At 48.1% G+C, this 12,208-nt stretch overlaps 1 protein-coding gene across 3 annotated transcripts in view; it reads left to right on the plus strand.

Annotated features, from left to right (window-relative positions):
* The window catches only part of GALNT14 (polypeptide N-acetylgalactosaminyltransferase 14), a 105,019-nt gene that overhangs the window by 58,745 nt on the left and 34,066 nt on the right, over positions 1–12,208 (plus strand). For 2 of the 3 annotated variants that reach the window (XM_076334713.1, XM_076334715.1), the window contains exon 3: positions 5,080–5,178. In XM_076334713.1, coding sequence (XP_076190828.1) covers positions 5,080–5,178 — 99 coding nt within the window. Of the gene's footprint in view, positions 1–4,420; positions 4,460–5,079; positions 5,179–12,208 lie in introns of those variants that run through there. The other variant, XM_076334716.1, reaches the window with a different exon arrangement.

The following is a 12,208-nucleotide window of genomic DNA, read 5'->3' on the forward strand; positions in this document are numbered from 1 at the left end:
GTCCCTTCAGAGGTGTGCACCAGGCTGGCAAGATCTCTTCTTCCAGCATAGATGTGAGCTGAGAGCTTTGACGTTAGTATTATATCTTCCTCGAAGTTGCTGTGGAGATTTGTGTAATTTAGTTCACTTTTTCTGTGAGCTAAAAGGACTTTTAATGTTTTTTCCCTTTCTCCACCAAGTTCTCTGCTTCTGGTGAAGCGTCCAAATCTATAACATGCAGCTCATGGTAGTTGCACTGCTGTGACATGACTCTTGCACATGTCTTCACTCAAGAGAGCCATCAAGCTTGGAGAGCTAGTCAGACTCGAGGAATGTCATCTGAAACTCAAGGTGCTTGTGGGTTTGTCCATTGGTGATGGTGTGAACCCATACTGTTTCTGATGGCAGGTACCTGTCCTCTGGGTCATTGTGAGAGGGAGAGCCTTGTGAGTGCAACGTGGAGACAAGCCCAAACACTCTCGGTTTAGATGTGTGGTGATGAGACTGCTCTCCCACGTGTTTCCAAGGAGAAGAGAGGAGCCAGGAGGGAGTTCAAAGATGTGTAGCTCTGTCTGATGCAGCTGGCTGTTCGAAATAAATATGCAGAGAGCGCTTTGGAAGTGGTGAGCTGTGTTGAAGGAGAGTTTGGGCTTCATGGAAAATGTTAAAAATTCAAAGCAGAGCTCTTGGCAAGTGATGGCCGTCGAAGCAGAAAAAAGGAATGAGCAGAAGCCTGGCAGGGGAAGCTGGGGGAGCGGGATGAGGATAATCATCTCTTGAAGGAAGTTAACGAGACACAGGAGAACATGAGCATGAGAGGTGCGTTTTGGGAGACACAGTGCAGCTCTGTGGGCACATGATGGCACATGTCAAGGAGAAAACACACTCTGGATGAGCCCAGGGGTGGACCAGGAGGGGCTGAGGAACAGGGTCCATCTCTGTTCACACCGTTAGTCTTTAGCATTTTGCTGCATAGCGGTATTTCCAAGGTGGGCTTTGGTTTGGTGAGGGGCACTATGAGTTAAGTCTCCCATTTTAAACGTAAAACACGTTGAAATGCCCTGGGAATGGGCGTGTGTTGCCCCATCAGGAGGACCTCTATGGATGCAGGGGCGGCTGTGTGCAGAGGCCACCAGGGTGTGATACCCCATCGCTCACCAGGAGCACAAGGGCTGAAGCAACTCAAGAAAATTCTTCAGAGTGAGGGACTTCGGAGGTCTGTGAGGAACACTGGAGTGTCCAAAGTTTGGGACTTTGCGGGAGGGCTTTGCGATTCCTGTGATGAGTGCAGAGCTCCGGCTCTCTGCTCCCTGTCCCCAGAAACGGGTGTGCCATGATTTATTCTTGAGCTGTTAACGGCATAGTGGGAACACGGAGATGAGATGTGCTGCTCCTTCCACCCTGAAGTACGGCAAGCAACCAGTCCAGGCTGGGATTTTCCAAGGTTGATTCCTAAGGTGTCTGCAGCCAGCATGCTCCTTTCATAACTTTCTGATTCTGAAATTATTTCAAATTTGAATGGGAAATAACCTTAAAACAGAAAAGTGAAACTTCCCATCAAATGAAAGTTTGACTTCTGGGTTTGCAGGAGGAAATAATAATTGTTTCTCTGGCTGCATGCTCTCTCTGGGGTTTTTAGAGCAGGCCAGCCTAGCTTCTGTCTTCTTTTGGCCCCCCAGATGCTGTGAGTTGGTGGAGCAGCCCACGTTGCAGACAGTTCAGCCTGGCAGCACTTGCTGTGCTAAGATTGCTCCCCAGTCCTGCTACAAGGTTTCAAAGCATGAAACTTTAAATTACTTCAGCCAGTGGGTTTCAACACACTGCAAACATAAGCAATGCAGTTATTACTTTTTTTTTTACTTTTTTTTTTTTTTGAACAATAAAAAAAAACCCTCAAACTTTCATTGGTTTCCTAAAGATGTTGTGGGTGTTGTTTTTGTTTTTTTTCTTGTTGGCAATTGGGTGACCTATGAAATACCATAAGCAGCACAAAATGTTTATCCAGTGACAGCCTGAGGTAGCACAGACAGCTCTTAGCGGGTTTATTTTCATTATTACAGCAATTTTAGGGCTGCATGCTGCAATTTTCACTTGCGGTGAGGTATTAAATTGAAATTACCCCAGATGTAATTGTCACACAAAATAATTCTGGACATGCTGGATTTAATGCTTTTCCAAGCTGTGGTTTTTATTACCCAAGCAAGTGCCAAAGAAACACTTGTAGTCAACAACTTAAACTGAAATCTGCCTTCTGAGGAGCCAGGATGTTTAGCTGCAGTTACGCTGGTGGGGGAAGGAAAAAAAAATAAAAAGGAACCAACTGGAGGAAAGTTTGGGAGGGCTCCTGAAGGAAGGGCCCAGGGGTAAAATCCCGAGCAAGGGAAGAGTCAGGGCCACATAGGGACCCCAGGGGAGCCCTGGCAGATGCAGCAGCTCAGCCTAACCCTTTGTGGGCTGGTTTTTGGGGAGGCGAGTCCCACCTGCGGTGCAGTGCTGGTCACAGAGCTGAAGCGAGGCTGGGGGTGCTGCGAGGTCCCTGCCCGCTCCGTAGCGGCGGTGCTGTCATCAGTCCCATCTTTGGGATGCGATGAGCCTCATTAGACAGAAGTCAGGGGTGAGTCACAGAGCCAGTGACCGAGCTCTGGAGGTGCTCATATATGATGTTTCAGTGTTTTCCTCACGCATGTTGTCTAATTAGGCTGATCGGGTGCATAGACATCTGGAGTTTTAAAATCGAGTTGTCACACATGAGGACCCTTCGTCACAGCGCTGGCAGGCTCAGCCAGCGTGCAATGTCCCTGGCACTCCCACTGGTGGGTGATACAGCACGCATCCACTGTGGCTTTATTTATTAGCTTCTTAACTATTGTAATAACATAAGTAAAGTATTGATGACTTTGTATTTTCCACCCTCTTTCATTCTTTTCCAGAAATAGCTTCCCTTGTTTGCTCCACACAACCCCTCCTGATGCCGCGCTGGAAGTGGGTGGAAGGACACGCATCTGGGAACGGTTAGGAGATAATGGTGTATAAATAGCACAGGGAGAGCAATCGTCGTAGTCTGTCCCTGCAGCTCTGCAAAGCAAGCAAGAGCTGAGCCTGAGCGCGGCAAACCAGGCGTCGAGCAGCAGCAGCAGCAGCTTCTTTCTCATCGTATCAGGTTGGGAAAGCTCAGTTGAAGTTGGTAAATGGATGATGCAAGAGGCCACAGTGACCCAGTCGAGCAGGTCGGGGCATGACCCAGTGCTGTTTAGTAATTCAGAAACTCTCTGCTTTTAATATCCCTGAGATGTAACTTTGATGAATGAGGGTGTTGTCGCACGGGGCAATGTCACTGAATTTTCTCCTGCATGTGGAGTGGCCATGCAACTTTAGTGTCCTTTGAGGATGGACCTAGAATTAGAATTGGTTGAATGATGAATCTTGCAGGTTTGGTGACTATGCCGAAAGAACAGGGTAGTAATGAGAAATCTGCTTTGGTCAAGTTGAGGCAGGATTTGGGAAAGGTTTTGATGAAAGAAGGCAGCAACCAATTTAGTGTGAGCTTGCAAATATTTTGTCCCAACCAAGATGTCATTTTTTTTCTTATCTTTGGAATTATTTCACCTGTTGTGCACTCTTTTTTCCTTTCATTTAGGTCACTTTGTAAATAATCAGAAATGCAATTTCAAAGTGAAAAGGTGGATAACCTCATTAAAAAGAATCTCTCAAGCATTTTGGCATTTCTGAGGTGCAACATGCCGTGCTGATAGCACGGACCAGCAATATTTGGCTCCTGTTACTTGCTTTCTCCTCCCCATCCCCACCTTAATTTTTCCATCTGTTTTTACTTCACCTTGCAGATACCGTGGTCCAGAGCCTTGGGGGAGCAAACTGATGGTTTCTTGAAAGAGTGGTTGCTCAGTTCTTTTTCGTGCTTCATTTGAGGGTGGTAGTGATAGCACCTGGGCAGTGACACAAGAGCAGGCGAGTGGCATGTGGATGGGAAGGGGCATGACGGCTGTGATGGGGAGCTCCTCAGGCTGGGCACGAGGTGCCCTCCTGCCACTGGTGTGTCATCTTAAGGCCATCACAGGGGCTGACAGGGACCTGGAAAGAGCAGCACAGATGTAAGAGGTGTATCTGGATTTCCTGAGCTAGGAATATGTTGGCGTCAGTCTATAAAAGCCACAAACTTCATCAGCCAAAGGTCAGAGTAATTACAGTCTACGATGTTTCCTCCTGGGAAGGAGGCAGCAGGGGCTGTGGTTGCAGTTGTGGGTTTTCACCTTCTGCAGGCTGGTTTGGAAAGTGTTAAATCCCAATCTTCCCTGTACTCAGGTTATGCCATTAAGGCAGAATGAATAAGGAAACAATCAATTTAGAAACAGGACTTGGCTTACCTTGCAACTGGCTGGTGGAAATCGCAGCCTCAGGAGGTGGGAGTGAGGTGGCTTGGAGCTGCACTGATGCTCTTACCTCTGCTGGTGCCACCAGCCAGGTGGGTGCAAGAGCACTTGGGCCCCTGCCTCAATTTAAGAAAGAAAAAAACCTCAGCATGATAACCCAGTACTTCTGGAAGGACACCAAAAGCCCCATGAAGCTCACAGAGTCACCGAGGCAGCGTAAGATTTGCAGCTGGCCTTCCACAAGCACCTCACTTGTGCCTTACCTTTGGCGTGAAGGACCCGTTTCTGATTCCACCGTGCTAACGTCAGTGAGGAGTATCTTTGCTGAAGGTGGCGTTGCCCTAACTAATACAAAAAGGAAGGGCGTTTGTCTTCCCACTATCTGTTGGTGGGGGAGGCTGGTGGCGCCAGGAGGGTGTGCTAGCTTGGAAGCAACGGTTAGAGAAAAGGGCTGCAAGCTGGGTGCCTCCTTTCTCATCCCTTCCTATTAATGACAGTTAAGCTCTTTTTGCTGCTTTAATCCTCAGTGACTTACTTGGCAGTGGCAGTTTCTGGACTCCTTCAGAAAGGATTCATGCAGAAAAACTTGCGTTTTTTTTAATAGTGGCTGGAGGACCATCTACTGATGGACTCTGCTGCCTGTGTTAATGAAGTGAGCTCCCACTTTGAATTCCAGCACCTGAACGGCCTTTTCCTCTTTCTCCCTCCCCAGGTGTACAACTTTGCACTATCGCCAGGACCTCCCGCCAACCAGCGTCATCATCACCTTCCACAACGAGGCCAGGTCGACCCTGCTAAGGACAGTCCGGAGGTAAGAGCTCCCAGTCTGCTCTTAAAAAAGGGTGAGTGGGCTAGAGGTTTTCGTGAATAAAAACAGAATCTGTTTGCACTCACTGCAGCAATGGGACCAGACCTACCAGCTACGGTCTCAAATGATTACCAGGAGAAATTAGCGTGAAAGCTGGTCTCTGAGAAGTAGGTTTTACAGTGGGATGGTCAGGAAAGTGAGTAGCTGTGCTCCCTTGCAGGGTCTAGCACGGGACATTCTTGAGGGAGCAGCAGAAGATTAGACAGAGTCTGGGATAAGAGGTTTTATATCCAGCTGGGTATCAGTGCTCAGCTGTGTTTTGTCGCAGTCCTCTAGGGACAGCTATTGCTCTGCAGATGTCTGCTCCGGTACTGCTGTTCGAGCTTCTCCAGTGACCCATCGAGTGGCAGAAAGACTTGCTAATTGAGAAGCCCTAATGGTGCACATGCAGACTAGATTTTCAAGGACGGTTTCTGTACTCCTCTGGATACATGGTGGAGCGCTCTGGGCATGTGGCCATTCCTTCATTTGTCGGTTTGTTCTTGGCTGTGTTTTGCTGTAGTGGATAGACTAAAGGCTTCGTTTTCATCACAGGCTTTTGAAATCAGCGTTTAATCCCAATGTGTGCCTTGAATCTGCAAGTTTTCTTGTGGGAAGATTTAGTGAGGTGTGTCCACCGCACCTTCAAGGGGTTTATCTCCAGGTTTCGGCTGGTGGGTTCCTCTGTAGCGAGCTTGGGTGTGTTTTGCTCTATGCCAGTAATAAGTGTTTTGCAGGTTGTGTCTCATGCCCGTATAGTGAATGTTTGTGCCCTGCTGCAAGCCTTGTCAGTTAAACCCTGGCATCCCCAGGGGCCCCTTGCCATCGTCGGTACTGGTCAGACTGGGGTTGCTGGCTGGGGGGAGACTTCAGCTGTGCCCTGTTCACTGTCACGTCCTCACTGGGCTGTTCTCTGAAAACAGCATCCTTCCTCAGGTGAATGCACCCAGTGCCACAAGTGAGTTTGACAGTCCTGAAATTAAATTCCTGCTTTGCTCTATGGTTTCATGCCCAATCCCATCTCCTTCACTTCACACTTAATAATCTGTCACCGCTTTCTCTCTCTAGGGTGTGTGGATTTCGGGTGTGCATAGCACTGATGCTTGCTGCTGTGTACCACCTCCTTGATCCTGGACCTTCTCTTTTATCTTTACAGTGCCTTGCATAGGTTTGCCATTCTCCAGAACCCATTGTAACAGAGATGGCAAGGCAAAGCCAAGTGCAGTCCTCTAGCCCCTGAGATATAGGATGCTTATAACATGTAAAGTGCAGGGATGGACCTTAATCTCATTTCTCCCCATAACTCGGCACTTGACTGTCCTGGCAAGTACGATCATGAGTGATGTTGTCACATGAGAAATGTTAGACCCATGATACGGCTTTTATGCCTGGATCCCCCATATCTGGCTTCATTAGAGAACTGTTCATTGCAATGATGCCATGGTTAGAAATATGGGTAGTTTTGAATTTTTCCTTCTTCCTCTAGGATATTGTCCTCCGAAGTTTCTGATTTCCAGCTATAAAAAGACTTTCTTCCTTGTTCCTCTTCTTTTCTTTGCTTGACTTGATTAGTTGGCTTTACTGCCTTCCTTACCCAGTTGCATGTGATTTCCACCACAGCTTTGCCCCTGTGCACCGCTCCTCCCCGCTCACATGCCCCGGCGATTCCAGTGCTCGTGTTTTGTCTGTGGGGAGGTCTTCCCCAGCTCTGGGGCCCCTTCTGAGCCCTCTTTCCCGTAGGCTGATCTCCAAACGGTGCCAGAGCCCTGTGGAGCATCCCACTGAGCTGCACCACAGAGGCAAGCCTGGGCAGTGAGGAACTGAGATGACAGCCTTGGGTCTCCATCTCCCCGCCTCTCCCTGGGCTGAGATCCTGAGCTGACCCTCTTTTTTCTAGTCCTCATGGTTTGGAGGTGGCCTCCTGCCATCAGGGTTCACCATTTTCCTCCTGGATGCAGTACTTAGAGGCTTGCTTTGATCCAACCAGCCCTGGGGGTACCAGCCCTTGGTGGCAAATTGCGCTGGTGACGTGGCTGCTGCTCTGCTCCTCTCCGGCCATGATTGTGCACGTATTGCCACCTCCCTGCCTGTTTTTGGACCCAGCTGAGAGCTCGTCTGCCTCTTCAGCCTCTGTAGGTTAATTTGCTGTGCCTTCTGACTGCTCTGTTTTTTCCCCCTTGCTTGGCAAATGCTTAGTTTAATTAGATCTTCCAGAGAACTCCATCCCATGGTGGCTGTAACAACATGGATCATTTTCCATGGCCATTCAAAACAAACTCTGTCTTCCTGACACTGCTTTGTGCCTTTTGGAGTAGTCTGTGGCCAAGTGTCTCCAAGCACTTTGAGCATGGCAGTGAGTAAAATGGGCACCTCTTCTACCCTGTTCTCCCCAGTACATCTCCATGTGTTCTTGGTATAACCCAGATGGACAGACTGAGGAACAGAGAGGTGATTTGTCCATGGCTGGTGGAAGATTTTGGCTTGCAAACCTGGTTTCCTGAGTTCCAGCAAGTTGGGTTTTCCAGCCTCATTGCAAAATGAATGTTCTCAGCTAACCGCCGTGGCAGGAGCAAGAAACAGGGCAAAGGGACAGTGCTTGGCTTGTCCAAAGCCATGGGGTGATGGGGCACCGGCCCCCCCAAAGGGAGCACTTCTTACAGGACCCCATGTAAACACAGAGGGGTGGCAAAGGGAAATGCTGGTGAAGGTACCCCATAGCAGAGGAGGAAATCAGCTCTTGCAGAAGGGACCACGTACCTGATGAGCAGGAGGGATTTTTGGTATTCCTATGCTTTTCCTAGGTGCTTGAGAGCTTTAATGCTCACTGAGCGCTGAGGCTGAGCTGTATCGCGGGCTCAGTGTGTTGCGTTTGGCTCTTGGTGAGGATGCGAGTGCTCTGACCTGTGAAGCAGAGGCACCAGTATGTGGCCTCCGCAGCAGCCCTTACGCAAGTCACGTTGCAAGCATTTGTGACAGTTCGTTTACGAACAACTTGTGTCGTCAGAGCTATTGAGAAAAGCTAGTGGACTGTGTTGAATAATGAATTAATTTAAAAGTTTCATGATCTTTTCTCTGACCGTTTGCCAGCTGGAAGAAAAGGAAGGGAAAAAAAAAAAAAGAAAAGCTAAATTAACCGAATGCCCAAATCTCTGCAAATGATGTAGTCAGCGTTTATAAATGCGTATGTAACTATGCTTGTGAATATGTACAAGTGTCCAGGTAGTAGGGGATGGGTGTCATGAGAAAGAGAAATAGAAAAGGGGAGAAGAGGGGAGAAAGGAGGTGATGGTGAATAGCAAAGTGGCTCTTGAGATTTTTGTTTTTAATTTTTTTTTTACCATGTACTGCAGACAGTGAAGAAACTGCCATTGGGTTGTTGTTTCAGCCACTCACTTTTTGAATGACCTTGGGCAAGTTTCTTATCCCCCCGCGGTTCAGTTTCACATATTTCAAGCTCCAAGGCTCCATGCATTAAAGATGGTGAGAGTCTCCAACAGTACAGGGCTGGGACCATGTCAGTAAACCCAAGGAGGGAAGGCAGGAGCAAGGGAGAGAATAAGCAATACAGAGGTTTGGGGTTTTTTTAAATACAATTTCTTCTTTCCTCTCTTTCCATCCTGTGCTCGCCTGGATTTAGGAAGGAGATCCAGCTCATTGCCCAGCTCTAGCTGCCCAGCTCCTCCAGACGGAGAGCTTAAGGATGTCCCCCAAGCAGTCACTGGAGGAGAAGGAGCAGCGTGGCCAGGAAAGATGCGCTCCTTGTTACCTGGGTCTGGGCTGGGTGCTGGGGCTCTTGACAGCAATGGGTAATAGTGCCTCCCCATCATGTAATCCCATGTGGTTAGGGGGATCTACTCCGTGCCTTGCTTATGAGAATATCACCCTCTTTCCTTCCCATCCCTCCTCTGCAGGCATTGGCACGCTCACATGCCGAGATGCGGCGACCGCTGCGTGGGCAGTCATGCTTTCAGGGCTTGGTGTGGTGTGGCATCCACTGCTGAGGTCTGCAGGGAGCAAGGCTTGGTGTGTGCCCCATTCCTGGGAGCATCCCTGGGAGCGGTGGGGAGAGAAACGCTGCCTGCCCTGGAGGCAGGGCTGGGGGAGGCAGAACTGCAGGCAGCCTGGGGTGATGCTCTGCTCCCGGACCATCCGAGACCATCATACTGTGACTTTCTCCAGCAAGGCAATTTTGGGAGCTTGATGGCCGGTCAGCACTGGTGCAGGCTGGGCAGGAGAGGAGCATGGGAGGCTGTTGTGGTGGCAACCTGCCAGGCAGAGGGTGAAACAGTCCCATTTACTCTGCTGAGTGGTCTTTATTTATTTATTCTTCAAACTTGCGGCTGGGGACCTCAGAACAGGAATAAGGAGACTTAATTATTTAGCTCTCACTGACAAACCAAAACACATCCTTTGGCAAAAGTCCTGATGCGAGTGCTGTGAATACCACATCAAATATTTAGATCATTAATTAGCAGGGAGATATCAGGCCTTTCATTTTCCAGTGCTTGTAAGTAAGAGAAGTGACGTCCTGGACAGCCAGCACCTCGCACCTTCCCCTCGTGCTGCTACCTTGTCTGCATCCAGACACATCTGAGGCAGGGAAATGACAAAGCCGCGCGCCTCCTTCCTTAGGCAGCGGCGGCACCGTATAGAGTCTGTGCCATAACTGAAACGAGCCTGATTAAAGAAGCAAAAACAAGCCAGGTGTTGTGCAGAAACTGTATAATTAGCACTTTCTGCTGACTATTTTTTTATTTCTTTTTTTTTCTGCTTTTTGCTTAAACCCTGGACTTTTTTTTCTTAATTTGCTAATCATCTCTTGCGGTGACTAAGTACACAGCCCTCCATGCGCTTTTACCTTTTGATGTTAACATAAGAGAACTCTTGAATTTCAAAGAGCTTGGTGGGTATTTGAAAGAATAAAATGTGAAAGCCGCAGTGTAATCAAAGCTCATTATGGTTATTCTTGGTGTGATGTCTCTCTTCCTACATAATTAGCCATTTTAGGTTGTTGAAGCAGTTCATTCTGGCGGGCATTTTCTCTCTGCGCTCTCGGTCTGATTTCGATAATTGTGACCCTTGGACCTTTCGACACTTTTTATACTCCCAAAGGTGTTTTTTTTTTTTCCCCTAACAAGTCCCAGTATGTTGCCATGGAGAGAATTAATGGGTTCATGAGTTTCCGAGGATCGATGTCCACCTCTCTAAAGGAACTGGTATTCTGGGTGATGACCAAAAACATACCAACCTTTGGTCAGAAGATCCAAACACCTCCCTGCAAACATTTTCCATGTCTTACATGTCAGGGTGACTTTTGCACTGGTATTTATTTGGTGATGAAATTGTTGAATCCAGTGCTTATCTTTGGGTAGGTGGAAAAGGATCCCAACAAATTGTTGAGGAGGATGAAAGAAGGACCTTACGATGAAAATTTAAGGTGAAGTTCTCCATGGTTACGTCTGTATAACGTCTGCTAAATCCATTGAAACAAAGAAAAGTTCAGCATTGACTTTTCAAGATAGTTCAGCAGCGAATCTGGTCTTACGGGGTTGAATAAGCATAAGCAATTTCTGGACTAGAGGCATGAGTCTTCATTTTGATGGTAACAGGTCTTTCAGCGATTTAAGGGAGAAAGAGTTGTGATCTCTGGCTCAACAGAACTTAAAAGCTGTTTTGATTTGTTAAAATATGCCCATCACTGCAGTATATCTACCTATGTTTGATTTCAGGGAAAAAATTCTATAAATAACAGGGGGACTTCAAAGCACTATAATATTAATTGTCTTCTGATTTTACCCATATAAAAGGAAAAAAAGCCATGCACACATATAAAGAAAGAAAAGAAAGTATAAAAAAGAAAAATCAAAGCTGAGCAAAGGCACAAGTAATAGAAAAGCTGTCTTTGAATTTTTAAAAGTGCTTTTATAGTCTATCTGAAAAAAAAAAATTCCCTGCAACGTTGAAAACGTGCCATATTCGGTGCCTCTGTTTCCCATCCTTCCTGAGGAGCACTGCAGGAGGGGTGTTTATAATCTCCTGTGTTTTCAGCGGCATGGGTGTGTTATCGTGTGATTAATAGAGCACAGGTAGAAAATGCGTTGGAGATGAGAATTTGGCTTTGCTGAAAAGCCGGCACGCTTGCTCTCAGCTGCATTGGGAAGCACACTGCAGTCGTGGCGTTGCAGCCTTTTCTGCGGATCTCCTCGTGCCTGTATCAAGTGGCCCTTAGCTTAGCGGCAATTTTGGTGCTTGCAGGTGTCTGTGCACAGATTTGCAAGAGCAATAACGAGCTCAAAGCCTGCTGAAATCAGTGGACATCAGATTCCTTGGAGCCATGGTAGACCCAGCCTTTGGACCACCCTCACCAGGGCTTTGTTCACGTGGGATTTGGGATAGTGTCACGTTGTGGGTGAGTCCCACAGGCGAAGTGATGGGAGAGGGCTGTGATGGTGCTGGGTGAGGCTGCTTTCAGTGCTGGGGGATGCTGCGTCACTCATGGTGGTGTCTGTCATTAACCCCATGGAAGGATGATGATTCACAGAGCTGGGCCAAGCCTTGGAGAGGTTCCTCCCTCATCAGCCTGCGTGCTGACTTTTTCCCCCTTGCTCTGGTCAACCCTCTGCATCCCACAGATTGCCATCGTTGGCATTCGGGGGACATCTTCCCTGATTTACGGGGTGGCAAGCCGAGGCACGGAGTTGGCAGCAAACGGCTTGACCTGGGAACAGTGGGAGCCTGCAGCTGAGCCAAGACTGGGCTGTATGTCTCCCCAGCCCAGCGCCTTGAAAATGGTCCATGCTGGATTTTCTTCCATAAGAGGTGCCCTGGGGGGGAATTCTTCCAAGTCACTGAGTGCTGCTATGAGCCCAGGTCTGAGTCTACAGCCCAGTGCAGTGGTTTTGGTTGAGTTATTCTTGCTGGTACCAGCAAAAGCAGAATCAGCCCCTTTGTGACCACCTTCCTGTAGAGTTAAGCCCTGCATTGCACTTCTGGC

Source organism: Aptenodytes patagonicus, chromosome 3 (genome assembly GCF_965638725.1).
Source record: "Aptenodytes patagonicus chromosome 3, bAptPat1.pri.cur, whole genome shotgun sequence".
Classification (NCBI taxonomy): Eukaryota; Metazoa; Chordata; class Aves; order Sphenisciformes; family Spheniscidae; genus Aptenodytes; species Aptenodytes patagonicus.